Source organism: Colius striatus, chromosome 6 (genome assembly GCF_028858725.1).
Source record: "Colius striatus isolate bColStr4 chromosome 6, bColStr4.1.hap1, whole genome shotgun sequence".
In the NCBI taxonomy this organism is placed as follows: Eukaryota; Metazoa; Chordata; class Aves; order Coliiformes; family Coliidae; genus Colius; species Colius striatus.
The window spans coordinates 1991570-2018445 of record NC_084764.1 but is presented as its reverse complement, the minus strand read 5'-3'; the positions used below and the strand labels follow the sequence as shown (position 1 = coordinate 2018445).

Sequence of the window (26876 nt, the reverse complement as noted above, 5' to 3'; positions counted from 1 at the left end):
CCCAGCATTTCAGCTTTTTCTTTTGTGACATTTGTTATGCCTCAATGTGTCGCTAGAGGCCACTGCGTGCCGCCTACGGGAGCTTGAAACCAGTCGGGACCTTCATACACAACAGGAAAAACTAGTCTGGGAACAAGAGAACGATTCTGCAGGGCTCCAGGCACCACACTTAACCCCAGCTGACACAGACCCAGTCCTCATCTGCACAGACTTATGCACAGAGCAATGGTGTTAACAGATGTCACGGTTCTCTAGGCCCCCCCTCCACTGGTTTCCCTCTTTTGTCCCTTCTCACACACACCCCCACAAAAGCCCAGCAAAAATTGTTAGCCTGCTTCCATTTACACAGGGGACAAACCTGTGACCTCACAAAGTCCCCACCCCCCCAGCAAGCAGAGAGCTCTACCTTTTGCATCAGTACTGCCCAGGCTCCCAAAATGCTGCTTGAGAAATTTTTCCTGGTCAAGTGTTTGGGGGATTTCTCCCTCTGGCATGCTAGTACCCATATCCTCCTCTCCTTCCTCGCCCTCCAGGTCTGAGGTGCCATCCACACTTAGGGGCTCAGTGCTTTCAGAATCTAGGAAAAGTTTAGAAAAGCCAAGGCTGTCATAGCAGAATGAGTGTAACATTTAGCCAGGTTCACATGAAACATTCAGTCGAGATGCTGAAGTGAATCGAGAATGTTAAAGCAAAGGTCAGTGCTAAGTGTAATGCTCTAACCCACCATCATCCCACAAACAGCACAGATTACTGGATAATCAATACTAAACCTGCCTCCTTACCTAGCAAGGTCAAAGGAAACCAGAGGTGCACAAGGAAAGTGCACTTGAACCAACTCCTGCTTCTACAGTGGCTTCACTCAAGCGCCGTTCCAGCCCAGCACAGCGAGACTAACAGCAGCATAACCCCCACACTCAGCTCATGAAGAGCATCAAGTACCAGTGGTCAGGAAAGCAACTGATAAACGTGACACAGACCCACCCCAGCAAAGTTCTGCAGTGTTCCACATCCCAAATCAATCCTTTCACAGCTTCTTTGCATCTCACCTTCGTTGGGATGCTCTGGGCTGGACAGACGACTGCTGCTGTAATCTACAGAGTAGGCACTGTCAGGGCTGTTTTTGTCTGGGCATCCATTGCTGTGATAGCCTCTGCTCAGCTTCCCATGGGGCAATGCTTTTACCTGGAACTCACTACAAGAGAGACAGGAACGATGCAGCACTAGGAGAGATTCGTTTCGCGTGTGAAACAAAGCACATTCCAACTTTAGGAAGGCCTTACCTGTGTTAGGAGCACCTTTGATTACAAAAGTAAGGCTTTGAAGAGAAAAAGAAGGTGATTTCTCTCATCATTACACAGTGCATGTTTTGCATTTCATTAAGCTTGGACAGTGCAGTCTCAAGGGGACCATCTGACTTTGTGGGTGTTGTCAGTTTCCCATGATTACCAGGCACCAGCACAGCACTGCCCTGCCTTGATTCCCAGCACAGGGGAAGAACTGTAAAGGTCTATTAAAGGAAGAGGGACTAAAACCAGGTCTGTATCTGCAAGTGTGACACAGATTTGAGCCCTAATGGACCAGCTTTCCACATTTATGGCCTGTTTCCTTGGAAAACTTCTATGTTGAAAACCAGAGATGATTCTAAGTTTGAGCAAGAAGGACATCATACAGAACTGCAGCACTGGAGGACAAGGCTCCTGATCCTTATTGTGATTTCCTAAGTCGTATTTTGTCCAAAGACACCAGCACCATTCTTTTGCCTGGTGCCTGAGGACTTCAGTTTCCCACTTGAGGGAATACTTTGCTTTGAGGTGTACTCAAATGCCAGGTGGCATGCAGGAGTCACATAGCTGAACTGAATGGCAATTACTCCTGGCAGCTTGTAAGCTATGTATTACTCTGAGATGTGTCCAGTCTCTATCCAATAGCACCAGAGAGCTTCTCTTTCTAACATGACAGAGCAGCACCTGGCTCTGCTCTGTCCAAATGTCATAACAGAATAAAACATGTAAATACAGAGAAGCTGGGAGACACGCAACAGCTTCAGCTGCAAAACCTTGGCATGAAAGCCTGTCTAAAGCTATCAGCACACTCCTTGGTAACAAGAGCAAGAGGAGAGAGAGGAAATGAAACAGCAATTAGCAGCAGGTTAACAGGGGAACAGAGGAATAAAATTCAAGGAAGGGAAAAAAAGTGGAGCACAGAATAAACAAGAAAACTGTGTGAGGTGAAACTAAAAATGACCCAGCAGAGGAAGGGAAAAAATGTCTCCACTGTCTTCAGTGTTCTTCCCAATTGCATTTCCCTCATGCAAGCAATTCTATTTCCCACAGAAGGGTCACCAACATACTACATTTGTTACACACTTACCCAGTTAGGTCTGAAATTGTGATCAATAATGACATCTTGTCATTTCACTACCACACAATTCATCACCCTCCAAGCTTTCCCTTGCTTAGAGAAGGGAGAAAGCAAAAAGGGCTGCTCCCAAGTTTTTTATTCAACAAAGAAACCTTGGAAGAGACTGCTAATGTGTGTTTCCTCAGACTAATGAACATTTTAATGGTGCTTTCCAAGTTTCAGACTCCTTTAGAGTCAGGCTGGCATAAAATTCTCAATGCCATGCCTGGCATCAGTCAGGCAGCAATCCAACCCACCCAAGTCACCACGCTAGCTGCAAGCAAACTAAACCAGAAATGCTTAAGTCATGCACAGCAGAGAGCTTATTTTTAACCTGCTAGGGTCTGTGGGATGGATTTCATCTTGCTCTGGGTAGATGACACACTCCTCGCTCTCAGAAGGCTCCAGATCCTGAGAGAAAATCCCCTCCTCGCAAAGCATGAGCTGGATCACTTGGGGTCGCACACACGACTCTTGATCCTGGGGAGGCGTTGAGCTGCCAACCTGGTTTAAAAAGGGAGAAAAGTTAAAGATGAACAGGGTTTTCCCTGCAGCCAGGAAGTGGTGTACAGAGCTAGAAAGTGCATTACAACACAGAATTATGATCAGAGATGGGAGATCAGAAAACAGCACTCCTGTGTCCTTCCCGTTCCTTATTCACTAAACCTAAGGGACTGTGGCTGGAGTTTGCTCTTTATTTCCTGTCTGCAGCTCCCTAAGATTCTCTGGTACAGCACTACATTCCCTGGTTCTCTCTGACCACACATCAGGAGTGTAAGCCATGAGGCAGCAGGTTCTTCCATTACCTTTTATAGACTGATCAGATAGAGTTTGGAGAAGTCTGTTGGCCACAGCTGAAAAACACTGATTGCATGCAACGAGCCAAATCCTCTTCTCACTCGTGCAGTCACAAATGAAAGGAAAACTCTGCTGAAGTCAGGCACCACTACACACTGCTACTGGAAAGTCACTGAATGGTGGGGGTTGGAAGGGACCTTTAGAGATCAGCCAGTCCAATCCCTCTATCAAAGCAAGTCCTACTAGATCAGGTCACACAGGAGTGTGTCGAGGTGGGTTTTGAGGACTTCCAGAGAAGGAGCCTCCACAGCCTCCCTGGGCAGCCTGGGCCAGGGCTCCCTCACTGAAACAGTCAAATGGCTTTTCCTTCTGTTTCAATGGAACTTTTTGTGTTCCAGCTCCATCCCATCACCCCTTGTCCTGTCACTGGGTACAACAGAAAAAAGTGCTGCCCCAACCTCCTGACACCCACCAGTGAGATATTTGTAACTATTACTGAGATCCCCCCTCAGTCTCCTCTTATCTAAACAGTCCCAAAGTAAGCATTAGCTTCTGAGGCATGAGCACTTGTTACTTGCTGTGATCCATCACTGCAGTGATTAAAGAGAACTTCATAATCTAGCACAGGCCACTACTAAAGCTACCAGATAAACCACACTTCAATGGCCACTGCAGCCCAGCAGTGAGCTAGCATGCAATCAGTTACACATCTGTCATTCCAAGCTCCACTTCTCAGCTTGTTTGCATCATAAATAACAACAGAGTTCAAAGATGGAAGGGAATCTTGAGCCCATATGGGCTCTGCTGTAGGATGGCAGTTACATACTGCAGGAGCACACCACAGTTACCTAACAAGTTTCTCTGAGGCATTTAAAGTCACCCATAAAGATCTGATGGAGCAGTAAATGTAGGTAACAGTGAAAGGCAGGACAGACGCACTCAGATCAGATTCAGCTCCTCAGAGCAGAGCTGCCCTTACTTTGTTGCCGTGGCCGGGAAGCTCTGGCTGCTCCTCTCTGTCGTCCCCGTTGCTGGTTTGGGACAGCGAGTCTCGACTGGGAGAGCGGGACACGGAGAAAGCCTCGAGCTGGCGCAGGTCCAGCATGGATTTCACTGTCATCTCGATGCTGCTGCTGGGCTGGGACCAGCGCCCGCGCTGCCGGGGCATCTGGGCGCTGACGGGAGCCTCCGAGCGCTGCATCGCCGCCAGCTCTTTGGCCTGAAGGAAAGGGAAGGGTGGGTAGGCTTAGCCACTCGAGCTCTGCTGATGGAAGGGTGGGAGAGAAAACACAAGACCCACAGGAAAAAAGACCCCATGTAAAAGCCTCGAAGCTGTCTGGGAGACAGCTGAAAATTCCTCCCTTGAATCATAAAGCGCCTGGTAAAGACGATACCTGTGTTGCTGCTGCTGGTAACCGAGCGGCCAAACGCCTCCCTCGGATTCAAGTACCAGCACCACGGGAGGATCAGGCCAGAAAGCATAAAGCATAACCTCTCATGGCAAGGTGCTGACAGAAAAGCATCTCAAGTGAAGCTGTCTCTCAAACCAGGGTCTACTCTGCCACTCCCAAGCCATTGTTCACAGAGAGGCTCCTCAAGGGTTTCCCGCTGCAGCTGCACCTTCCCCACCGGGACAAAGGGAGGTTTTCATCTCCAGGGGAATTTCCTTTCCACTTTCCCCATGACAAGAAATGTGGTTTGAAGGTTTAGCAACTTACCCTCCTCATTTCCCAATGGGAAAGGCTTCTTGAGAGGGTAAGGTCTGGGTCTGGAAAGGGAAACAGACAATACAGCTAAGCTGACATCCTTGGCCAACAGTCCAGCTGCTTTTAAAGACTTCTTACCTCGTCCTGCCTCAAAGGCAGCATCCCCACACCTTTTGAACTACAATCCTCTATGAGTTCTTTTGGCTTCTGTGGACTTCTAATAGCTTCTAGATCCAAGCCCAGGACACTAAGTCAAAATGTGCTTGGCCAGCTGGAACTTCCAAGAAACTTGGTGATTTAACAACTGAACTCAGAAACGGATCCCTCTCCAGAGGCAGGAGTGGGCAACTCCCCGCTAGCCAACGGGGCTGATTCACCTGTTTCTGTCTTGGTCTTTCTCCTTGTGCCCTTATCTTGTTATCCCTAAGCCAGAGTCTCTCATCCTCTCCCCAGTTCCCACTCATGCCATTTTGCTCCACCTCTGCCCGTGCCCCTCTCCCATTTATACCTGAGTCTCTCTCAGTGTTGCAGCTGGATTGAATATGGAAAGCCTGCAGCCCACGAAACTCATCTTCGTCATTCCCTTCATCTTCACCATCCTTGTCGCTGTCTGACGAGAGGGCAGGCACAGAGGACAGGACAGAGATGGACTCGTGCCTGGGAGGCAGGAATTGGGAGGAGTATTATGGTCTGTCTCAAGAATTGCCCCCCATTTCAATCCCTAGACCAGGCAGTTCTCCACCTTATCTCCACCCACACTCAGGAGGCTGTTTCAACTCTCCCAAACAGCCTTTGCTCTGGCAAAAGCCATCTCTGAGAAACGAGGCGAGTTAAACCCTGCAGAAAGGTGTGGAGAGCCTACCACAGCAACCACCTCATGTGTGTGGAAGGATGACAGAAAGCAGAGCAGAAGTAAACAAGTCTGACAAAGTCAAGAGGAATGAGACCTGGCCTTCCATTTCAGACTCCACTAACTGATAAGGTCAAGGTGCTGGTGCACATGTGAAAGGCAAATGTTTGTTTCCACCCTTAAGCATTTAATCTCTGAAACTGTTTTACACATCACAAATGTCCTAGGGACGCTCCCTGCTCGACAGCAGTTGGGTATATGGCAAATCACCACCTAAGAGATAGGTTCCCATCAAGCCTTGCACCATGCAGAACCCAAAGGCACAGCCCACACGCCATAAAAGCTTTGAGATGCCTTTTTTTAGCCTTCAGGCACATGGTATAATGTAAAACATATTTTGGGAAGATCTTTCATCAAAGTAGATCAAACAAGTGTTCCCACACAGACCTCTGAGGCACTCCCACCACTGAGATCCCCAATACCACTCAGGAACACTTACCAACACCAAACTCTGTCTTCCCTTTTCCCCCCTCTCCTCTTCCCCTCAACCCTTCAGTCAAAGGAACTAAGCCACTTTGGACAATAACTGGGCAAAGGAAGAATAAACCTGAGTAATGCCCACTCCATGGCCTTGAGCTAGAGTGCCAAACCCATTATGAGTGACATTTATAGGCGAGCACTGGTGGGTGCTGAGTGCCAAGCATTACCCACGAGATAAAAATAGCCCATCCACCAAACACAGAGCGGTCTGGCGAGGGACCAACTCCTCCTGCAGCTGACAGATAGCAGGCAGCACTCACACATGGGAAAAAGCAGTGACAGCGTTTTAATCCCTTAGAGCAGCACAATATTCCTTTCCATTTTATTTAGAGTGGCTGAGCAAGAACCACCCAACTCTTTCAGTTGAGCTTTGGGGTGTTCTGCCACAAAGAAGAGTGAAACTGCCTGTGGTCTGTAGAATTCTCCAGTGAAACATTTTGTGTTGGCTCATCCTCATCTACTTTTGTCAGTCCCTCCATCATTGCTGCTGTCTCCTTGAGTGTCCATCACATCACTCTCAGCTTCTTGTGCCTAAGCAGGGGAATCCTAACAAAGGTGCAGCGCCACAGAAGGTTTGAGGTTGTGCTTCATCCTAGGAGGTGTATTCCATTTACATATGGTAGGTAATACTAACTTGGTGTCATAACTTTGACAGCACCCTTCTGCTTGTTTCACATTGTTGTTTGAGGGGTTGATTGAGGAAGAAGGCTTGGCTCATTAGGCATTTTAACATCCCCCTGGGTGAGTACCTGGCTATGATGAGGTGATAGGGTACGGCAAAGTTCAAGTTGTGTGTTTGCTAGACTCCTGCCTGGAAATGGAGAAGGGGGGATTACTGTCCATCTGGTTTGTGTTACAAACAGGAAGATATCCTCTGTCAACCAAATGGTAACAGCAGCAAAGGGGGAAAAGGCATGTTCTAATATCCTCAAAGGAGCTGAGCAAGAGAATGCAAAACATTTTGGAAGTCAGACAGGGATTTTTTCCTACCTCGCAGGAAGTGCCAAGCAAATAAAGAAGCCACATGTGTCTGACACAAATGGAAGGTTACCTTGCATTACCCCAGCAAAAATCCATGCCTCCCCTTCCATATCCTCCTCTTTACAACTCAACTGTGCTTTTCAAACTCAGTACTGTGACTTGAAGTTAACTGACTGGAGTTTTAAAGGGACCTTGGACACAGTGGCTTGAAACTGAGATCATGCTGAAAAATGAAACCTAGATTCACAAGGTCTCGGGTGTTTTAACTGTTGTGCTTGTCCAAGTCGGTCCCTCACCCTGGACTTCACCACTTCCTCCTTTCTTTCCCTGTCTTCCTCTATGTGTCTTGCATTTTCTTTCTAAGCCCCTTTTGCTGCACACATCTCCTCAACACTCTTCATGCTTAGATGGAAGCCAGCGTAACACAGGGTGAAGCCTCAAGCATGGGAGCTGCTTCCAAATAGGCACCACACAGAGCACTTGGAAAGCAAAGGAGAAAGACTTCTGGGTTTTGCTGAATTCCTGCTGAGAGTGGGATCAGACAAACCCCAACAAAGTATCATTATACCAGCATGAATGTTTCAGAGCAGCTATTCCAGAACAGCATGTGCAGACACGTCCAAGTCTCTTGATACGTGTGACTCAGAGCAAGGATTTTAATCACCCTTGCTCTTGTCCTTTTCCTCTGCTGAGGAACTATCCCATTCTAGTACCATGACTGAATCTTGCTCTGCACAGATGGACAGGGTCAGTTGCACTTCAGCTCCCAGTTTCTGAAGGGTCTGCAGTATGTGGGTGAAAGTCAGGGAGGAACCTTCAGTTAGAAAGTCTCCAAGACACACAAATAGACTTAAAAGTGCCACATGTCTTTACAGAGTTCTGCTATTAAGACATCTGATACTAGGCACTCTGTATTCCTTTGCATGTCCTGAATTCAACCCTTCTTTCTTCTCTTAAAGCAAAACAAACCAGACAAGAATGGCAACTATCCATTTAAAGAGGTATGTGGTCAGCCTTCCCACTCTGATCTTGTGCTACTTAAAGCCTCAGCTTTAGGGGCCCATTTATGAGACTGTAACATCCTATGCAGGAGGGACTACCAGCAGATCCCATCCCCTTGCCCAAATGCCCAAGGGGTTTCAAAAGAAAGTTACCCTGCTTTTCCACACAGGAAGATCACAGTGCTGATGACTGCAGAGTTTCCTTGGTGTTATAATTGCTGTAATTCAGCACAGGCCCAGGCACCACTTCTGATCTGGCATCAAAAGCCTGTCCAATTCTGAGCCCTGGCAACCACGTGGCTTCCCACAACTGGACCAAAGCCCCACTGACAACTGGATAAGGAGCTCTTCTTTTCAAATACATCAGGCTACACACAGTACTTCTTCAGTTTTAGACAATTTAATTTGCATAACTCTTCTGTCTCCTGCTATTTACACCAGAGCTTCAATGAAAGTCACACAAAAAGGCATCTTTAACCTTAAACAAGGAAAAATAGAGCTCAGCTAAAACATGACTATAAGCCCAAACATTCCACAGCCAAATCACTTTAAAACTTCCCTTCTCAAGAGTTGAGACAAGCTTTTCTAAACAGTAAGTGCATACTTGGATCAAAACCCTATTAAAAGGCATTTGCATGGTTCCTCCTCTGAAAAGATAAATGCCTCAAGCCCCAAATGTACTGGCAACATCAGCTGAGTGCAGGTTCTCTTATCCTGAACAAAGCCCCTCGTGTTCAGCAGATGAGTTTTTGGAGGGACTCTTCAGTTCAGAGAGGAAGTTGGATGGAGAAAGGTTATAATAAAGGTTTAGAAAACCACAGGGACTACAGATAGGTGGATGCAGAATGGTAGCTCACCAAAGCTCCCAATATCCAAAAGCAGAGAGCTTTCAACAAAACTAGCAGTGCAGTTTAACACAAACAAAGCCCTTTCCACAGAGGCTAGTAAACTCCAGTAACTTGTCACCAAAGGAGGCTGCAGAGTTGAAAAAGGATTTGTACAAACTAGTGGACAATGAGTCCATGAGCAAATACTAAAGGGAGCAGGTGGAGATGCACCTCCTAACACAGCTGATACAAAAACTGAGCATGAGGCAAATGCACCACGGAGGTTCATACAGCAAGTGTCTCACTGAACAGCATCTTCCTTTGCCACCATCACAGGCACAATATCAGGCTTCATGGTTTGACCCAGAATGGCATCTTCAGTGTGTTTACACTCCAGATGTTCTTCATCTGGGCCAAGCCCTGCCCTGCCAGCCACAGCTGAATACACAAAGCACTGTCCTGAAGTGGAAATGTTCAGCTCCCCACTGCCTCCTCAGCACACTTTTGTTCCCCTGGTATCATTTTGATAATCCACCCAGTCCCATACCATGGCAGTAGCAGGGTGCATTACTTCCTCACCAAACTCTGGCAATGCTGCTCTAGAGAAAAACCTAGTACAACAAACAACACAGCACCAGGCAGGGACCCTCCTTACACCACCGTCAGTCTCTTTGAGACAAGCATTCCACACCACGATGTGCAACCCAAGTCCCCCCCCTGCAACCTACACAGACTTTGGAAACACAATCACAACAGGTACAGGGCATCTAGAAAACCAGTCTCACTCCAGTTCATTAGCTTTCCTTCTCCCACCTCAGCAATGCTGCTCCCATAGGCTCTTCCTCCATATTCAGTCCCAATCCAAAACGCTCTGGAGTTACGTCTTTGCTGATTCCCCAGTGACCACAGCAGCTGATCAAAACTGAAAGCAAGCTTCCAAAGCTGACCCAACAAGTAGATTCCAAGCTTGCAAAGAGGTTACCAAACAAGTTCTAATGTGAAGCTGTGGGCTTGGCGTGGCACTGGCACCGCCCTGGACGGAAACAAGCATCACCCAATGCGCAAGGGGACCGGGATTATCTGTCACAGGCTGAGCCTCGCTGGGCTAAAGCTGCAGCTGCTGGAATGATCCAGAGTCTACTATAAAAAGCACATTGCTTGATAGCTCCAGAATTTTGGCTAGGAAAAGAAAAAGGCTTCCTGAGTTCTCCCAGCATCGTTACCAGAAGCACTTATTAGATGAGACTCGTTTCAAGAATGAGCAGATCGAGATTTTCACACGTGAAACTATGCAGCCAGACTTGTTTCAACATCACTTGCTCCCAGAGGGAGTGGAAAAGCTCCTTGTGATACTCAAAACAACAACCAGTGTGCTAAGTCCTCCAATGCTTTGGTACTTTGATATTCAGAACTCAATTTGTGATCATTTAGAGGAGAAAAAGAGTGGGAAATAGCAATAAGAATCTGCTTAGCTTTTTCCCCTCCACGTGAGCTCAGTCAGGGCTCTTGCACTCCTTACAATCAAGTTAGTGTCAGCTATTTGCTAACCACAGAGAAGCCAAATACATTATACTAACAATCCCCTATCACTCTAGTTCTGTTTAAAAACAGGGTCTGTGTTTAAGCACCACTTTTTAAAGAAGGGTTGCCACATTAATCTAGATCTACTGAGTTTGCAGGCTGTGGCAGTTTGGTTTAGGTATGTTGCTTACCAAACAAAATACAACAACAGGATTCAGCTGCCAAGAACTTTTCCTATGGAAATGACTTTTATTATCTATATTATCACTATTTGTAGGTGACCTTTTCCAAAGTCTCCAGAAAACACTCAACAAGGACACAGCACAACTGCACAGACTCTTGTGGAATTATGATCAGAACAGCAAACTCTCACAGCTCACTGGGATACTTCTGCACTGCCACTGCAGACAACAGCCCTTAAACTGCATTCAGCCTAAGCCCAGGGAAGGAGCAAGGCTTCCCTGGTGGCATCCTGTGTGTCAGCCTCAGGGTTGCTAGCTAAACTGCTTATTAAAGATTCTGACCACATCATTACACTAAATGAAGACACAAGGGGAGTTGCATATACATTGCAATCAGTGAAGCAATGCTAAGCAAGTCTGTCTGGGAGATGTCAGTCAGACAGCTGAATCCAAAGAAAGGGGAATAAAACCCATGGCAAATCCAACAGAAGGGTAAGAGGACCTTTGGAAGACACTACGAACAACAGCAGAATGCCAGGGCCACACTTTCCACACTAAGTCCTAACAGAGCCATGTACCTGCCCTCAGTCTCCTCTGCTCACCTCATGAGTCCTGCAGTTTTGTGTGGAGGAGACTTTTCTGCCTGCTTCCCTCTCTGCTTCATGTCAGACAGCCGCTGCCGCATGTTGATGGTCATCTCCGAGCTCAGGCGCCAGATGAAGATACAGCTGAAAGAAGGGAAAGGTGAGGCTGGGAGCAAGTCTCAGCTCAGTTTATGGCCATTAGCAACTCCCACTGCAGAGGCCAACAAGAGCCCTTCTGTCTGTGGCAGGGGAGAGACACACACAGAAACACCTTCAGAGAAACTCGATGCCATCCCAAGCCGTGACCAGGGGAAATCCCCGGCAGAGGCTCCCTGGGGGTGAGAGCAGCTGCACACACTGCTCTGATCCTGCACCTTTCTGTGAACCAGCTGCTGAAGGAAATGCCACAACAAGTTGCTCCACAGTCTGCAGGACAAGAGTCCTCTAACAGTGGCTAAGCTGCAGCCTCTGGTTGCAACTACCCCCATGGGCAAGGCTTCCTAATGCCCAACATCCCATGGAGTCTCTGTGGTGGAATAACAGTTAAGCTGATGTGGCAATACTGCTGGTGCTTTGTACACTTGTACAATCCTGCACCCTACTCTGGAATCCAAAGAGGACTTCATTCAGTTCCTCAAGACCCACCAGTGCCATCACACTCATGGGTACTCCAAAGGAGTTTTCACAAGGGGTTTTCCTCTCTTCACCGACGGGCTGTGGAGGCTCCTTCTCTGGAGACATTCAAACCCAGCTGGATGAGTTCCTGTGTGCCCTGCTCTAGCTGGTCCTGCTCTGGCAGGGGGGTTGCACTGGATGAGCTTGTGAGGTCCCTTGAAGGGATCTTTCAAGGTCCTTTCCAACCCTTCAGATTCTGTGATTGCTGATCTCTAAAAGCTCACTTTGAGAAATGGCCATGAGCTCTGGTTTCCTTGATTTGAGGCTAATGCTGGAAGTGCCAGGATCCTGAATGCCTACATCTTCTCCATTCTTTTTTCCCCCTCTCATGAGAAGACATTTTAAAAGGTTTTTGATCCCACAGAACACCCCCCCCCCCGCCCCCAGAACTCTCACTTTGCAGTCTGGGGGGATTTTAATGAGAAACTAAAAACTCCCTTCTTGCCCCCAGTGCCACTCCCTTTGTCACAAAGCTCAAGAGCATCACTCCCAGCTACTGAAGCCACACACAGATGCTTCCCCTCAACAGTGAACACAGTCATCCTCCCACCCCAGCTTTTCAGCCAGGAGAAAGTGGTGAGGCAATGCATGTGGGAACTATGGCAACCTGGGGCAGCCAGCTGCTTCCCCTCCAGCAGCAGTTCCCATGAACATAATAGCAACAACAAGCTGCTGCTGAGAAAAACACTGAAAAGCAGGAAACAAAATGTTAAGAGAGCAAGTTTGTTGTGTTCCTCTATCCCATCCCACAGCCATCAAACCTAGAAAGAAGCAGCAGCCAGCATGAAGTTGTAAACACAGTAGCACTCAACAAAGGCTCTGCAGAAGCACTCTCTCACCTACCCCTTTTGCTGCCCTTTGGGGTTTTTTGCAGGACCTCCCTCACATGGCTCTCCTGGTCCTTGTGCTTCCTTCTATTCTGTTTCATCCTCTGCACATGGTGCTGTGTGTGAACAGACTGTTCTCCCCATTCTCCTTTGAAGAACATGCTTTCTCATATCCTCACAGTAGTTACTCAGGGATTCTTTCCTCACTTCACCTCCTCAATACCCTAAAACCCTTTTCCCAGTTCAATTGTGTTGTATTAATAGGAAAGAAAGAGAGAGAATCTGGGTTGCTGTCACCTTGAAACAGCACTCCAAGAGCCAGCTTTCTACAGCTGTTTCTCAGGTTTTATTCAGTTTAGCTGATTTAATCATCCCCTGATGCCAGAGTAGCAGGTCCACTCACCTCTACAATCATCATATTAGCCACATATATTCTCCCTTTCCCCTTGGGCTCAGTCTGGTGATTACTTAATCTTCTGGTGTGTTGATTTAGTTCAGTGTTATCAGCAGCTGGGGGGATGGTGCTGAGGCAGTGACCTGAATCAGCTTAATGAGGTGTCAGATGCACCACAGCTGACTTGGCAGAAGAGGAGCATATATGTACAGGAGCAATGAGTGGGAATAGGCCAGTCCCTTTTGCTGCTAAACAGGCTCCTTCACCTGGTGAAACCTTACCACAGGAGTACTGTAAGAGAATTTTGGCACCACTGGTCAGAATATTACAAGCTACCTTATATTACAGGCCTGGAGGCTGGTAAGGAGACAAGGCCATGTCTCTGTTTCCTTCCCAGCAGAAAATAGCAACTACACTCAGAAAATCACATGGGAGACATTTCACATGAGCTTCTCATTCCATGGAAGGATAATACAAGCACTGTGAGCTTTGCCAACAGCACACATTCAGCATTCTGAAAGCTCTGAGGTTTATTTGGGGTTCACAAAGCTTCCTTCACTGAAAAGATGTAACTCTGCCTTTCTTCAGGACACACCTTAAATGCAGTGTGAGATGGCATGAGCCTGTGGGATGCTGTATCACAAGCAAGCAAAACCCTCTTACCTGTCACCAGAAACAGAGATCAGATGTTTGCAGTCGTTACTGAATTTCATCCCAGTTACAATCTCTGTGTGAAATAAAGCACAAGAGAGAGAAAAGCCAATCAGCCCTCCCTGAATTATTCCACTAGGCAAAGGAGATCATTAGCCAAAGAGCCTCTCTGTGTTCTGGAACTCAAATCCTGACTTAAGCCAACATACTCCATGGATCACTATGCCCCAGTCACCACAACCACTGAACAAGGAATCAAGGCTTGACAAGGAAAAGGTATCACATGGCAGAATAAGCACTAAGACTGAAGTCTCTTTTTGCTTAGAACAGTCTCTGCATGGTAGGAGCTGAGGGGATATCATAATGAAATGCTGGTAAAAGCACAGACTAGCACAGCTAGTAAAAACCTGTATAAACACATCCATGGGCCTGACAGGGATGTGTGTGTGTCTTGCAATGCAAAATGTAGTCTGAAAAATAGCTGCAAGTGCAATAAAATCAGTTATCACAACTTCATCTAGCTCTAACCTACTGCTGCAGCCTACTCCAGTGGGTAGACTTTGGCAGAGGAACACTCAGAAAGCTTTGGCTAGAATCAGAGCCTACTGTATAGTCATGAGCAGAAAACATGCATTTCCACAAGTTTATTCCTTACCTGAATGCCCATACATGGTTGCAACACACTCCCCTGAATAGAAATCAAAGATGGAGAGGTTCTTGTCAGAACAACTGGTTGCAATATAAAGACCAGAGGGATCCATTTGGACCTGGTTTGGGAGATAAATGTTAAGATCTGGTGAATAAGTAGCTTTGAACAGCATGGAAACAGTCCAGAACATCCAAGACAGTCACAATAGGTGAGAGGATACAATGCAAGTAGCTCCCACAGGACTCCAGTTGAGTACCAGGCTGTCAGCATCCCAGGACAAATCTCCAAGCTGACTAAACTGTTAAAAGCATCTTGACCCTCAGAGACTAAAGGTATTTCTGTTAAATGCCTTCATGACTGTGAGGGCACCACCATCAATGTAAAGCCTAATATCTCTCTCTCTCCTACCTCCTTTTAACCACTGAGGTTTTATTTTACCTTAAATCAAAGCAAGGCAAGCAAACAAACAGAATACACATGCCAAAACACCCACCCCCCAAAACAACCAAAGCTGTGAAGTGAAACATTAAAAGAGCCCAAGAGTGTGCCTTTGATAATGTTGCTGGCAAATCTCTGTCATCTGCAACTGCTGCTTCTGGGTCGGGTTTGGGTTGTGTACACACACCCATTTGTTGCTTTATCTTGGATCAAACATAAACCCCCTTCCAAATGCCTCACTAGGTCTAAGAGAGCACTACACAACAAACACAGCTGCTGCCACCAAATGTCCTGCTTTGTCCTTTGTACAGCTTTAAGGAACTGAGGGTGAAATGTCTGGTTCTTTGAGGGAGGCACCGTATTTACATAACTAAATGTTGATGTGTCTTTTGCTTCCAGCATCACTCTGGGTTCTCCTTCTTAAACTCACAACAACGTGCCAAAAAAGCTTAAACTCCAGAGACACCCAGAATCCCTTGGTTACATAACTGCCCTGAAAACCAACCAAGCAGCTGTGGTGGTTTGACCCAGACCCAATGCAGCGACATGAAAAACAACTGAGACTCCCCAGTCCAGCTACACAGGGAAGAAACCCCAAAGCTTTAAGGGCTATTAAAACAAATTCAGCTCACAGCCAACGTTTCATGGTTTGTGGTCTGAGACAGATACAGCCAAGTAGCTGAGCTTACCAGCAATCAAGTGGAGCATCAACTCTTCATTTTCATTACTCTGGCTTATAAGAAACTTTGTAGGAAATATAATAAGTCAAGGAGAAAGAGAACTTATCTGTGTAAAACACAAGAGGTGGCACTGAACAAAACTGCTCTCCTCTTCCTTTCTACCTGTTTACACTCATCAATAATAGACTGGACTGTCTCAGTTGGAAGGGACCTACAATGACCATCTGGTCCAAGTGCCTAAGTTAAAGCATGTTGTTAAGGGCATTATCCAAATGCCTCTGAAATGCTGACAGGCTCAGACTCAGCTCTCTAGGAAGCCTGTTCCGGGCTCTGACCACTCTCTCGGTACAGAAATGCTTCCTAATGCCCAGTCTAAACCTGCCCTGATGTGCCTTTGAACTGTTCCCACACATTCTATTGCTGGATCTCATGCAGAAGAGATCAGCACCTCCTCTTCTCCATGTAACTCAGTTTCTGTTCTATTTACCCCCCTGGTAAGCACAAATTTCTCAAACATTGATCAATAGGCAGCTCCACCTTAAAAATCCTAACAAAAAATAGCCAAGAAAGCCACAATGAGCTCTCTGGAGCAGAAAGCAAAGGATTAAAGTAACTGGACTAAATGATCTCAGAGATACTGGTGCAGTTTTACAGCATAGGCCTGTGCCTCACTTTAGAAACAGGACAGAGAGGGAAGTTCTACATCAGCTTCAGCATTTATTGACTCTCTTCCTGTTTTAACAGGATGGAATCCTAAGGATGGAGGGTAGAAGAAAGCAGCAGCAGAGTAAGGGACAAAGTATGGAGCAAACAAACAAAAAACCCCCAAAAAACACAAACTCAACCCAAAATCAATCAGTTACTGTGTTCAGATGTGTGTTTCATTTTCTTAGTCCTCAGCTGTATTCAGAAGAGCTGAAAAAAAGGAAAAGGGAAGGAAAAAAAGCCAAACAGCTTACTTTGATGAGGGTGCCATCTTCCCCTTGGGATCCCTTGTAAAGCTTTTTCTGCTTCCCACTGCTTATGTTGAAAACCCTGAGGGGGAAGACACAAGACAACATTGTTCATCTTACCCAGGTACTGCCCTTGTCACCAGGATCCTTCTCTTTCTGCTCTTCGTTCCACATGAGATGCAGGGAAACAAGGTTAACCCTCAGGAAGTGGAGAAATGACCTTTATGAACTATAACCACCAATCATTTAAATGGTTCAAGAAACAACCTTGGAAGTCATGTTGAGGCCCAAGACAGGATGAGCAGATTATCTGAATTAAAAGTGAAGCTTGATTCTGAAGGAGAGATGGAACAGGAGGGACAAAACCTTGCCATGTCTTTTAATGGCTAACGGTTATGTAGCAGGAATGGCTCTTAAGTTTCAGTCAGCCCTCCCTGCTGTACAAACACCTGTGGCTCCTCCATACTGAAAGGAATGGCTGCAGAGAGCAAGACTCCTTTATTTACACTAGAATACAAAACCAAGCTGAGCAGGTATTAACAGCTTTTTGTCAGGGAGGGGGAAAGGCAGAGTTCAACCTCACAGAGTGAGAAGTGAGGCCTCAGATCTGTTTGGAACTGCTGTGCCAAAGGACCTAGAAGCACAATGATGGAGATGGGATCACCTGAGCCAGCTCACTCCTAACTGCAAATGTATTTTCAAGATAAGAAGGGAAACCAACCTGATGTTCCGATCCTGACACCCCATAGCTGCGTATTTCCAGCTGGGATCCACGTCCATGTCATACAGAGTGGTCTTCCTAACAATGTGATGTGTTCGAGTGAACTGAACCCCTTCTCCTGTCTAAGCACATGGGGAGAGACTCTGTCAAAACCAAGCACCTCACCTAGTACTAAAAACTTCTCAATAACAATAAGTACTCTCACACAGCCAGCACAAATCAACCTTTCCCACCAGCCAGGTCTCCTGGGAGCAGCTGGGACTGGAGACAGTGCACTCCTCTCCCTCCAGCCCGTACTCTTTCCCCACTCCTCACAATAGCCCTGGCAGAGAAAGAAGAGCAGATATCCTAACAGCTCCCCACTTTGCATCTTGCTGACAGAGGTCAGGCCGAGAGCAGCTGCGTGCTTCACAGAAACAGCAAGCTCTTGCACTGAGTCAGCAGGAGACACTGAGGCTGAAACAGCCACAAGCTCACCCAGCAACTTTGATATCCCTCTGTAAAGTGGTTCTTTCGTGGGGAGGTGATTAAAAAGTGCACAAAGAGCTGTACCAATGTTACCTTCTGCGCCGTGCGGAAATAGATGCTCTTGTCTGCCCCACAGCTGATCATCCTCACCTTCCCATCATTGGCTGGAAAGAGAAGGCAGGAGTCCATCAAAAGAGAAACACAGATACAAGGTGGAGGCAATATTCTCATCATACCACTGCTCATTTATTCTTGCAGCACAATGTCTGGCCATCGGTAGAAACTGAGTGCTGGGGGTGCAACGTGCTCCATTACCACAAATGCAAAGTCTTACTGTGGTTTGCAATGACAAACTTATTTGTGACTAGTTAACCCCAAAACGTTTCCTTTGTGGGTCTTGGGATATTTCAGAGGATGACTGTTAGGCAGTTCTCACTGAGAACAGCACGTAGCCATTTGGTATCAAATAAAGGGAGTCAAGCGCCACAGAAAACAGCTTTCCAAAGAAATGCTGAGGGCTTCAAGTCAGGAGAGGCTTTTATGGGTGGGGAGGAAGGAGAGGAACAAAAAACCAACAGGGAAAAGGAGGCAAATATCATCAAATGCCACTTTCTCTTAGGAGTGCAGCTACAGGAGATGACAAAAATGCAGGTGCAGCTTTAGCTGGGCCTGACCCACTGCCTAAGCAGTTAAAATCACTTTACAGCCACCACGGGCCAACAGCAGAGCTGAAACTCAGCTTCAGATGGAGACCTCGATTCTGTACCTGCAAACTTCACAGCAGTGACAGAAGAAGAATGTTCATCCAGGGTCTGCTGCAGGCTGTAATCCTTTCCAGCATCCAGGACGTGAATCAATCTATCCCGACCGGCCGAGGCCAAGAGCTTTAAGCCTGTCAGAAAGTTGGCAAGAGTGCATGACAGTTCTCAAGCCATCATTTGCTCTTCCAGTCACTGTTTGAAAACAGGTTCTAAAGTCATCTTGGGCATAAAACATACTCCTGGAGCTAACTGAATGGATGGGCCTAAAGGAACGCCCCTGGATTTCACACTGTAATAACAGATAGTAACAGACAGAACAAGTTTCAGTCTCAGTCTACAGTATCACAAGGAAAAGCGTGAGAAAGAAACCTTTTTTGAAGTCTGGCTCTACTGGTCCAACATGAGAAGCTTGCTCTGAAATTCAGGAGTAGCTCAGCACTGAAAGTTCTGACATAGCACAGCTGGACATCCTGACTTGCTCCACGTTCTGACTCCATTCACGTGTAAAAGGGAGGAAGCTCCATTGCACTTACCCGTGTCAGGTTTGGAGTACTCCAGACATAGGATCTCAGAGTCATGGGCTTCCACCTTCAGCATTTCCCTCAGAGATTGCAACTCATATATCCTAAGACACAACAAGGGTGGCTTCAGTATGTTTCTCAAGCTTAGCAAGACCTGGTTGCTATTGTGACGCCTGCAGCTCCACGGGATCACCTGAGAGTGCCGATCCTGTCCCCCGAGGCCAGGTGCTCCCCGCTGGGGCTCACGCAGACGGTCCGTATCCCCACCTTCGGATCCATCACTTGTGCATCAGCTTTTTCTGCACTTCCTGCTGAGTTGTAATCAGTGTCTACAAGCACCTGAGTGTTGGCATCTACATAGATGATCTTCATCAAGTCCTGGGGATACAATGCACCCACAAATATTAGTTCACAGAATACTGAAGTGAAGCATCTGCCTTAGAAACTGGGCTCCTGGCCAACACACACACACCACTGCCAGTAATGCTGCAACTGATGGGATGCTTCATAGAATGGATCATAGAATGGTAGGGGTTGGGAGGGACCTTTAGAGATCATCTAGTCCATGCTTAGCTAGGAGCAAGCACTCAGCCCCTTCACATTGTAGCATTAAAGTTTCACAGCTGTGTCTCACAATCACCCTCTGCAAAAGATTTCTCTTCGAGCAAGAAACTACCAGCATCTCTCACACAGACACAAGCTCTGGGATTAGTGATTCCAATGTACCAGGGGACATGGTGGGAATGTGAAAGACTTCTAGGGATCATCCAAGCCATGGAATCATAGAGTACAAATGAGAGAATCATGGTATGGTAGGGGTAGGAAGGGACCTTTAGACATCACCCAGTCCAACCCCCAAGGCAGCCCAGAAAAAGCAGGAGGTTTTTTCCACTATGAGCAGATTGCTGAGAACGGGCAGGGCAAGGCTGCTATGCCCATGCATCTTCCAGCACAACTCAGGCTGGAAGCAAACGTCCATAAGTCATCCCTGTTCTGCAGGATGAACTGTGTGTGAACTGTTTCTCATTCAATTCTCCCAAACCTCTGCCTCCTTTAATACAACAAATCTCAAGAGTGGTTACACATTGCAGAGATGGAGAAAAACAGTTCTAGAAACATAAGGTCATCTTGGAAGAGACTAAAGCAAGGCAAATCCTTGGATGGTTTATGGGAAACAACAGCAGCCCCCAGGACCATTCTGCCTGATACTCCCTTTGTGTTTCTTCAGGTTAATACATTTTACCAGACTTGTGCTCTGCTTATAGAGCAGCTTGTGTTGACTCAGAGATCCAAAGGAGTTTGGGTCTTAACTTGGGAATACGTGTGCATGAGGGAGAGCAATCCCAAGGGCAAGGAGGTGATCCAAACCCAGGACCTTACGTTGCTGAGGATGTTGCGGTGCAGGGCTGTGCCGTGAATGTTGGAGCTCTCGGTGTTCCACAGCCGAATGGTGTTGTCAGAGGAGCAGGTGATGAAGGAGCCAGGGGGCAGGCATGGCTCATTGTTATCCTTCACCTCTGGATACATCTAAGGGTATCAAAATGAGACTGTCTGGCACTCAGCATCCTAGATGCTGGTGGCAAGGTTCAAAGGGCTGTCCCCTCTGTCCCATACAGGCGAGAGCCAGCCAGTTCTCCTAAGCAAAATTTGTTTGCAGACCAGAGCTTTAGATTCACTTCCAACACTCACTGAGCTTCCCTTAATGTAGAACATACCCTTAAGAAGCATGCAACATGCCAGCACCCAAACAGTTCAGTTTATAATCCAGAAGGAAAGAGTGAGAAGCCATTAATAAATAAACAGTCCTCAGCATCTTCCCACTTGCTGTTCACTTCCCCCTTTCCTGACCACTGCAGCACATATTTCAACACAGTAACAAATACATTGTTTCCTATACCTCTTTTCCTTCCCTCTGAGGGAAAGCCAACTAGACAGGCTGGAAGATGACAGCCACTTTGAAAGGCTAACTCCAGATGTCCTGGTAAACAGGCTAAGAAGAATCAGAGTTCAGTTCTTGTAACTTGTTTCACTCTTTTGACTTTGGAGCACAGACCCCAAAAAGGGTTTTTTTGAGGTCAGCAGTAAACTCTTGTTCATTCTGTGAAAGAAGCCCTTGCATTCAGCTTTGTCTAGTTCTGCTCCTTCTCCCACCTCTCACCTTTCAATGGTGGGATTGGTTTTTTCCCAGTGATACACTGCATCTAACACACTTGGTCAGAACTGTTCCCAACACCAATCCCAGCCCTGGAGAACCCACACTAACCACAGGAGAAAATCTGAGTCAACTCTTTCTCTCTGCAATAAGTGTTGGCATTCCAATTTGGCATCTCTTCAGATGGCTTCCTCAGCTGCAGCTCACCACCCAGACAACATACCTCGATGTTCCACACGCAGGAAGAGTGGTACAAAGCAGAGTACACCTTGCCCACTTTCTTTGGGTCTTTGATGTCCCACACGTACAGACTGTGGTCATTGTAGACACAGGAAAGCCACTGGTTGGTGGGGTCAAAGGTCAAGGCAATGGTGTCTGGATACTTTGCATCAGCCACACCAGAGAAAAGACGACTGCACAAAGAGAGAATAACAGCCTGATTAACCTGTGCTTGCTTGGAGGCAGAGGAAGGAGAGGCAGCGTGAATGCTCAGAGTCTCACGGGCACTGGAGAGGTGAACAAAACACTGTGGCTTTTATAGGCAGAGAAAGCAGCTGGCTGGGAAGGCCTGCCAAACAACAAGAGTCCTAAAAGAAGCCTAAAAGTCCCATGGCAAAAGTCATTCTCCTTGCCATTCAACTCACATCCCACCACAGACAGCTGAATGACTTTCCTTGAAGGACAACCAAATAGGACACTCGACCATCATCCACCCCTGCATAACAAGGTGCTAAAATCCAAGTCAAGTAGTCTCAAAACAGGATCATTGGTGGGTACTAAATTGTGTTTACCAATTGCAGGTACTGCTCTTGTGTGAGACCAAGCAGAAGAGCACTGCACTCAAAAGACAGGAGCACTGCAGCGCCAAGGGACAAAGGAGTGATTCATTCCAGCGGCTGCTTGTCTGACGTGCTTCCCTCTGCCCCTGCCCACACACAGGCCAGCCTGGTGCTGCTTGCAGCAGCTCCTAAGATGAGTACAGCCCTCTCTAGGTGGGCAAGCTCTCTTGAAAAACAGAGGGAGTCTGCCAAGGAAACACCTGTTTCCCCAGATCAGACCAAGATCATGCTATGTGAATCCTGCATCTCCTCTGCTGGGATCCCCTGTTGCATCTTGCTGCATGCACACATAGAAGGAGCTGCCTTCATGACCTGAGGTGAACACAGCCACACCACAATGCTGCTAATGATACTGAAGGAGGCAATTACAGCCAGAGTGCCAGGGTGTTGAGAGCAGGTAACTTCAAAGGACCGATGGAGATCCACAGACGAGGGCCAAAGCGCATGCAGCACACCAGGCAACTGGAGCTCTGCTTCTGCAAGTGCCAGGCTCTGAGGGCTCAAAGAGCACGGCCTAGATCCTATCAAAAAATCAAGGAACTGATACACAGTTGGAAGCAGCTCATTGCAGGCAGCTGGCATCCCACAGAGAGGCCCTGGCATGCATGGGGATGTAAGGAGCCCTGTGTTTTCAGGCTTCCTTGGAAGTAATAAAACACACGTTGTTTTGATTATAATCAGTGCTGCAAATGCATGTGTGAGAACCACATGAATATTCCTGCTTGACTGATGAATGAGAGCAGCAGAGAGGGTTTCTCAAGGGTCCATAGATACAATTACTTGATTTTAGCACTACCAGAAAGAGCTCCTTTTCCAGTTCCCTTATTGGAACACCACAATTTCCCACTGATCCTCTGGAGGAGGACTACACAGTGCACTGCTTGAACTTTTACCTCAAGTTCCCATGAGAAGTTGGCAGAAAATATATTGAGACAGCAGAAAAAAGAAAAGAAAAGAAACAGAGCCTATCTCTGTAGGTGTGGGAGCTCTAAATCCCCAGTGGAATGATGGCTGGTGAATTCATACACCTTTAGATTTCTTTCCTCAGTAGTGGTAAGAAGTGAAAGAGGGCAAGAGAAGAGGGTTGGGAAAACCTTCAATCACAACTGGCAACAGGAGCACATGAAGGGTTTTTTTCTAGCATAACCTGTAAGCTGGCAGCCAGAACTGTACAGAAATCATATCACCAGCCTCAGAAGGTGAGATATTGACAGCCAGGGCAGAAAGTACTGGAGCAAGGTAGGAAAACAAGACAATAGAATGCACAGGATTGAGGAAGAAGTAATATTACAGACAACAGTAGATTTTGGTCTATGAAAGACTGGCAAGGGAGCCTTTGAAAAATGCCCATGAGAGCCTGGGGATCTCTTAGCAACATCACTACATTGCTACAGAGGGGTCTCCAGCCCTTACCAGTGATAAGCAAAGGATGTGCCATGGTACAGGAACAATGAAGCGTGCCATAGCACTCTGTTTTCTCACAGTAACCAACATCAAACAGCCACCAGACCTGAGGAACTCCAGATGAGGAGCAAGACGGGCTGTGTTCTAGCAAGCCCAGCCCTGCCAGGCCAGGCTGCAGCAACTTGGGGAGATGTGCAACAGGCTGCCAACTTGAACCCATAAAGAGCCCATTCCAGATGGCAAAGGTCCAGGGAACACCTCTAAGCCTCCCCACGAGCCTCCCTCGCTCCCTGCAGCCGCTGGCTGGTACCTGGCGTCGGTCACGCTGGCGATGTCCGTCCCCAGGAAGTGTGGCTTCGGCAGGGTGGTGACAAAGTGAAGGTTCAGAGGGTTAAAAATGCGCACGGTGCCATCAGCGCAGCCACAGAAGATGTAGTCGTGGTTCACAGAGATGCAGTTTGCCACAGTGGTCTGAGGAGGACACAGCACAAGAGAAGGTGAATGAGCAGCGCACTCTCACTGCAAAGGTCCCCAGGACGCACGACAGGAAGAATGGACAGACAGAGGAGGCATGGTCAGAAGAGCTGAGGTGAGGTGGAGCCTGGGGGTAAGGAAAAGCCTACAAATCCATTTTTCTGAGGAGTTTCCCAGCCTGGGTCCACTGCAGGTTCCAAGTGGCTAAATAAAGAGTCCAGTTTCCCTGGAACCACAGTGGTGAGAGCTCAGCAGAGCTACACATTTGCCCCAACTGAGCCTGGCTTTTGTTCCTCTGTGAGACTGAGCAGGACTGGCAGGCAAGCAGTGCCTCAGCTGTCCTGGCACACCAACACATGTCCTGGCACACCAACACATTACCTGTCACCAGGGGATAAGGGCAAAAAATGGATTTGCTTCCCCTCCCATTGGGATCTGTACAAATGGCAGCGAATGGTGCCGAAATGGAGCGTGGTGAGAAAGGGATGAGTTCCATTCAAAACTTTTTGCCAACTTACTGTGAAGCTGTCTGTGTTCTGAGCGAGAGTTAAAGGCAGATTTTAGAGAAGAAAGGAAAGGAAAGAAAAGAAGAAGCATTTCACTGGAGTGAAAGCATGGAAAGGGTTTTTTCCCCTGATTTTAACACAGGGGATCCTTTCACGTGGGCATCTTACAGTCAGCTGAAAGGAAAACAAACACCACCAAATTCTTAACTATGGGATGAGCTGGTGGTTTAAAATAGCCAACCCAAGTGGGAACCTCCGTTTGAGATGCACAAGTCAAGTAAGACACTGCAGAGTGGGCAGGAAGCAGAATCCTTCTAAAACTCCTCCTTGTCCAGGCCAAGCCAGAAGGGACAACACAGAGGTTGCCAAAGCTCCACAAGGACTCTGCTTTGCCAGAAGAGCAGTAGCTGTAGTGCTGAGGTTTGAGAATGAGAAAGCCTCAATGATTAATAAAACCCCTTTGCCAAGAAGCAATGCTATTTTTGCCTGGCCTCCCAGAGTAAACCACCAAGTGGCACAGGCCCAATGACTCTCACTGCTGGGGGTCAGCCTGTGCTCTGAGGACCCTTACTATCATTTGTTCCTGCTCTGCTTCAGCAGGCACCACTATGGCAGGACAGAAGGATGCCAGACTCACCCTCAGCTCCACCCACTTGTCCAGCAGCCTTTTCTCATTGAATTCACACAGCAGGCCTGAGGAGGTGATACAAAAGGTGCTGTCAGCTTTTTTGCCCCTTCCACAAGCCACATCTGCAAAGAAGTTGTTCCTCAGTTCTCCAAGCAGCCCCGAGCGACCCAGCAAGGGGACTGTGGCATTGACCTACCGACAAAAAACAGCTTGTTAGAAACACAGCAAGGCACTCCAGGCACACAGACACCTTTTGGAACGTCAAGCCTCGAGTGCTGAAGTGCCTCAAAGGAAGAGAGCTGAGGACAGCCTACAAGGAGAGGCAGTGACACGTTTTACTTGGGGCTGGTTGCATGGGGACCGTCAGTACCAGCACGTCAGGGGAACAGAACACCCCTTGTGCCACCAAAATGCTGCATCCAAACATGCACAGACCCCCTGAGACGGCAGAGCAGTCACTGGAAGAACAAGCCTTCCATGGTCAAGCTGTGATTTAAGTCAAATGCCAAAGCAGGGTCCAACTATGAACACGCAGGAAAACTCCCACATGTGGATTCTGTCCCTCACAGGAGAAATGAACAGCTCAAAGCTTAAACACTTGAGTTGACACTTCATAATAACACTCAAGACCTTGAGATGCTCATATCAATATCTAACAGGCCTCTTGACCTCTGTGCTCCAAGGAGCTCAATGACTGCAGCTCTTGTCTAGGTGGTTTTGGTCCTTTGGTGGTACTAAAGAATAAGGGTGCTGCTTTACAACTCCAGGGGCCACATCCCTACCTTAGCACAGGATCAGACAAGCTTTTGGTGCTAAGGTCCACAGGGAGACTGAGGGGGCAAAATTCACCCTGCCATAAGACAGGAATGCCTGTGCACAGCTTGGCCTTGCTGCACCTTGTCTCACCTTCGAGGTTTTGCTGTCATCCAGGTACCAGAACTTGATGTGTCGATTTCCAGCAGTGACAAAGTAACTGCAGTCCTCTGAGAACGACACGGCTGTCACCTTACTGGAGACTTTGTTGGCTGCCACTACAATGTTTTTCTGGAAACAGAATTGTTAGATAGTTTAAGCTCCACGCTGGGAAGGAAAGGAAACTCATTTCAGTTAGGGGCACATATCCAGCACAAGTGCTGCAGAGGGGAAAAGGCAAGGCCCAAACTATTCCCCATCCACCACAGAACACAACTTCCTCAGCAGTAGCTGACAGCATTGATCTGGCAGGTAGCACAATTCACATTTACATTCAATTCCACTTCCACATTGACCGGGATGAAGGACAAACCAGCAGGCATTAGTGCCTGCAGGAACTTGCTGTCTGAGCCATAACAAACACTGTTGGTTTCCCAATCAGCAGCATCTCAGAGCAAACCCATTTCCCTTTCTAAACAGCAAAAGCATATGTAGGCCAGCACAAGGAGTGCTCCCAGCCTCCAGGCAGCAATGAGGGCAAGGCAGTCAAGATGGGGAAGAGGGATTTTACACAGAGAAAATAGGACTGCTTCCTCCATAAATCCTCTCTCCTCTTTAAATTCTCTCTCTCTTTATTAAAAGACCCAAAGCATGCCTATTTTGGAAGGGATAAAGCAAAATCTGCTACATCTCAAACGCGGACCTCAAAACATTGCAAAGCTTGGGAAAGGAGAAAGAACACAGCAGGGACAGAGAACAGGAACAGACAGTGCCCAGAAGGGTCAGATGGCAGGAGCTTCCCATCCACAACCCCAGCACTGCTTTCCTCCCCA

The 26876-nt window shown here is 47.4% G+C and overlaps 1 protein-coding gene across 2 annotated transcripts in view; it reads right to left on the bottom strand.

Annotated features, from left to right (window-relative positions):
* Nucleotides 1-26876, bottom strand: part of MAPKBP1 (mitogen-activated protein kinase binding protein 1) — a 91057-nt gene that overhangs the window by 12459 nt on the left and 51722 nt on the right. For both annotated transcript variants that reach the window (XM_061997967.1, XM_061997968.1), the window contains exons 7-26: nt 26038-26175; nt 25141-25323; nt 23834-23994; nt 21504-21693; nt 20509-20655; nt 19322-19506; nt 19141-19232; nt 18613-18738; nt 17940-18010; nt 17379-17500; nt 16664-16739; nt 14593-14704; nt 13950-14013; nt 11409-11534; nt 5413-5561; nt 4917-4966; nt 4178-4417; nt 2735-2904; nt 1047-1192; nt 407-577 (exon numbers count right to left, since the gene is read on the bottom strand). In XM_061997967.1, the coding sequence (XP_061853951.1) occupies nt 407-577; nt 1047-1192; nt 2735-2904; nt 4178-4417; nt 4917-4966; nt 5413-5561; nt 11409-11534; nt 13950-14013; nt 14593-14704; nt 16664-16739; nt 17379-17500; nt 17940-18010; nt 18613-18738; nt 19141-19232; nt 19322-19506; nt 20509-20655; nt 21504-21693; nt 23834-23994; nt 25141-25323; nt 26038-26175 (2719 nt within the window). The remainder of the gene's footprint in view (nt 1-406; nt 578-1046; nt 1193-2734; nt 2905-4177; nt 4418-4916; nt 4967-5412; nt 5562-11408; nt 11535-13949; nt 14014-14592; nt 14705-16663; nt 16740-17378; nt 17501-17939; nt 18011-18612; nt 18739-19140; nt 19233-19321; nt 19507-20508; nt 20656-21503; nt 21694-23833; nt 23995-25140; nt 25324-26037; nt 26176-26876) is intronic.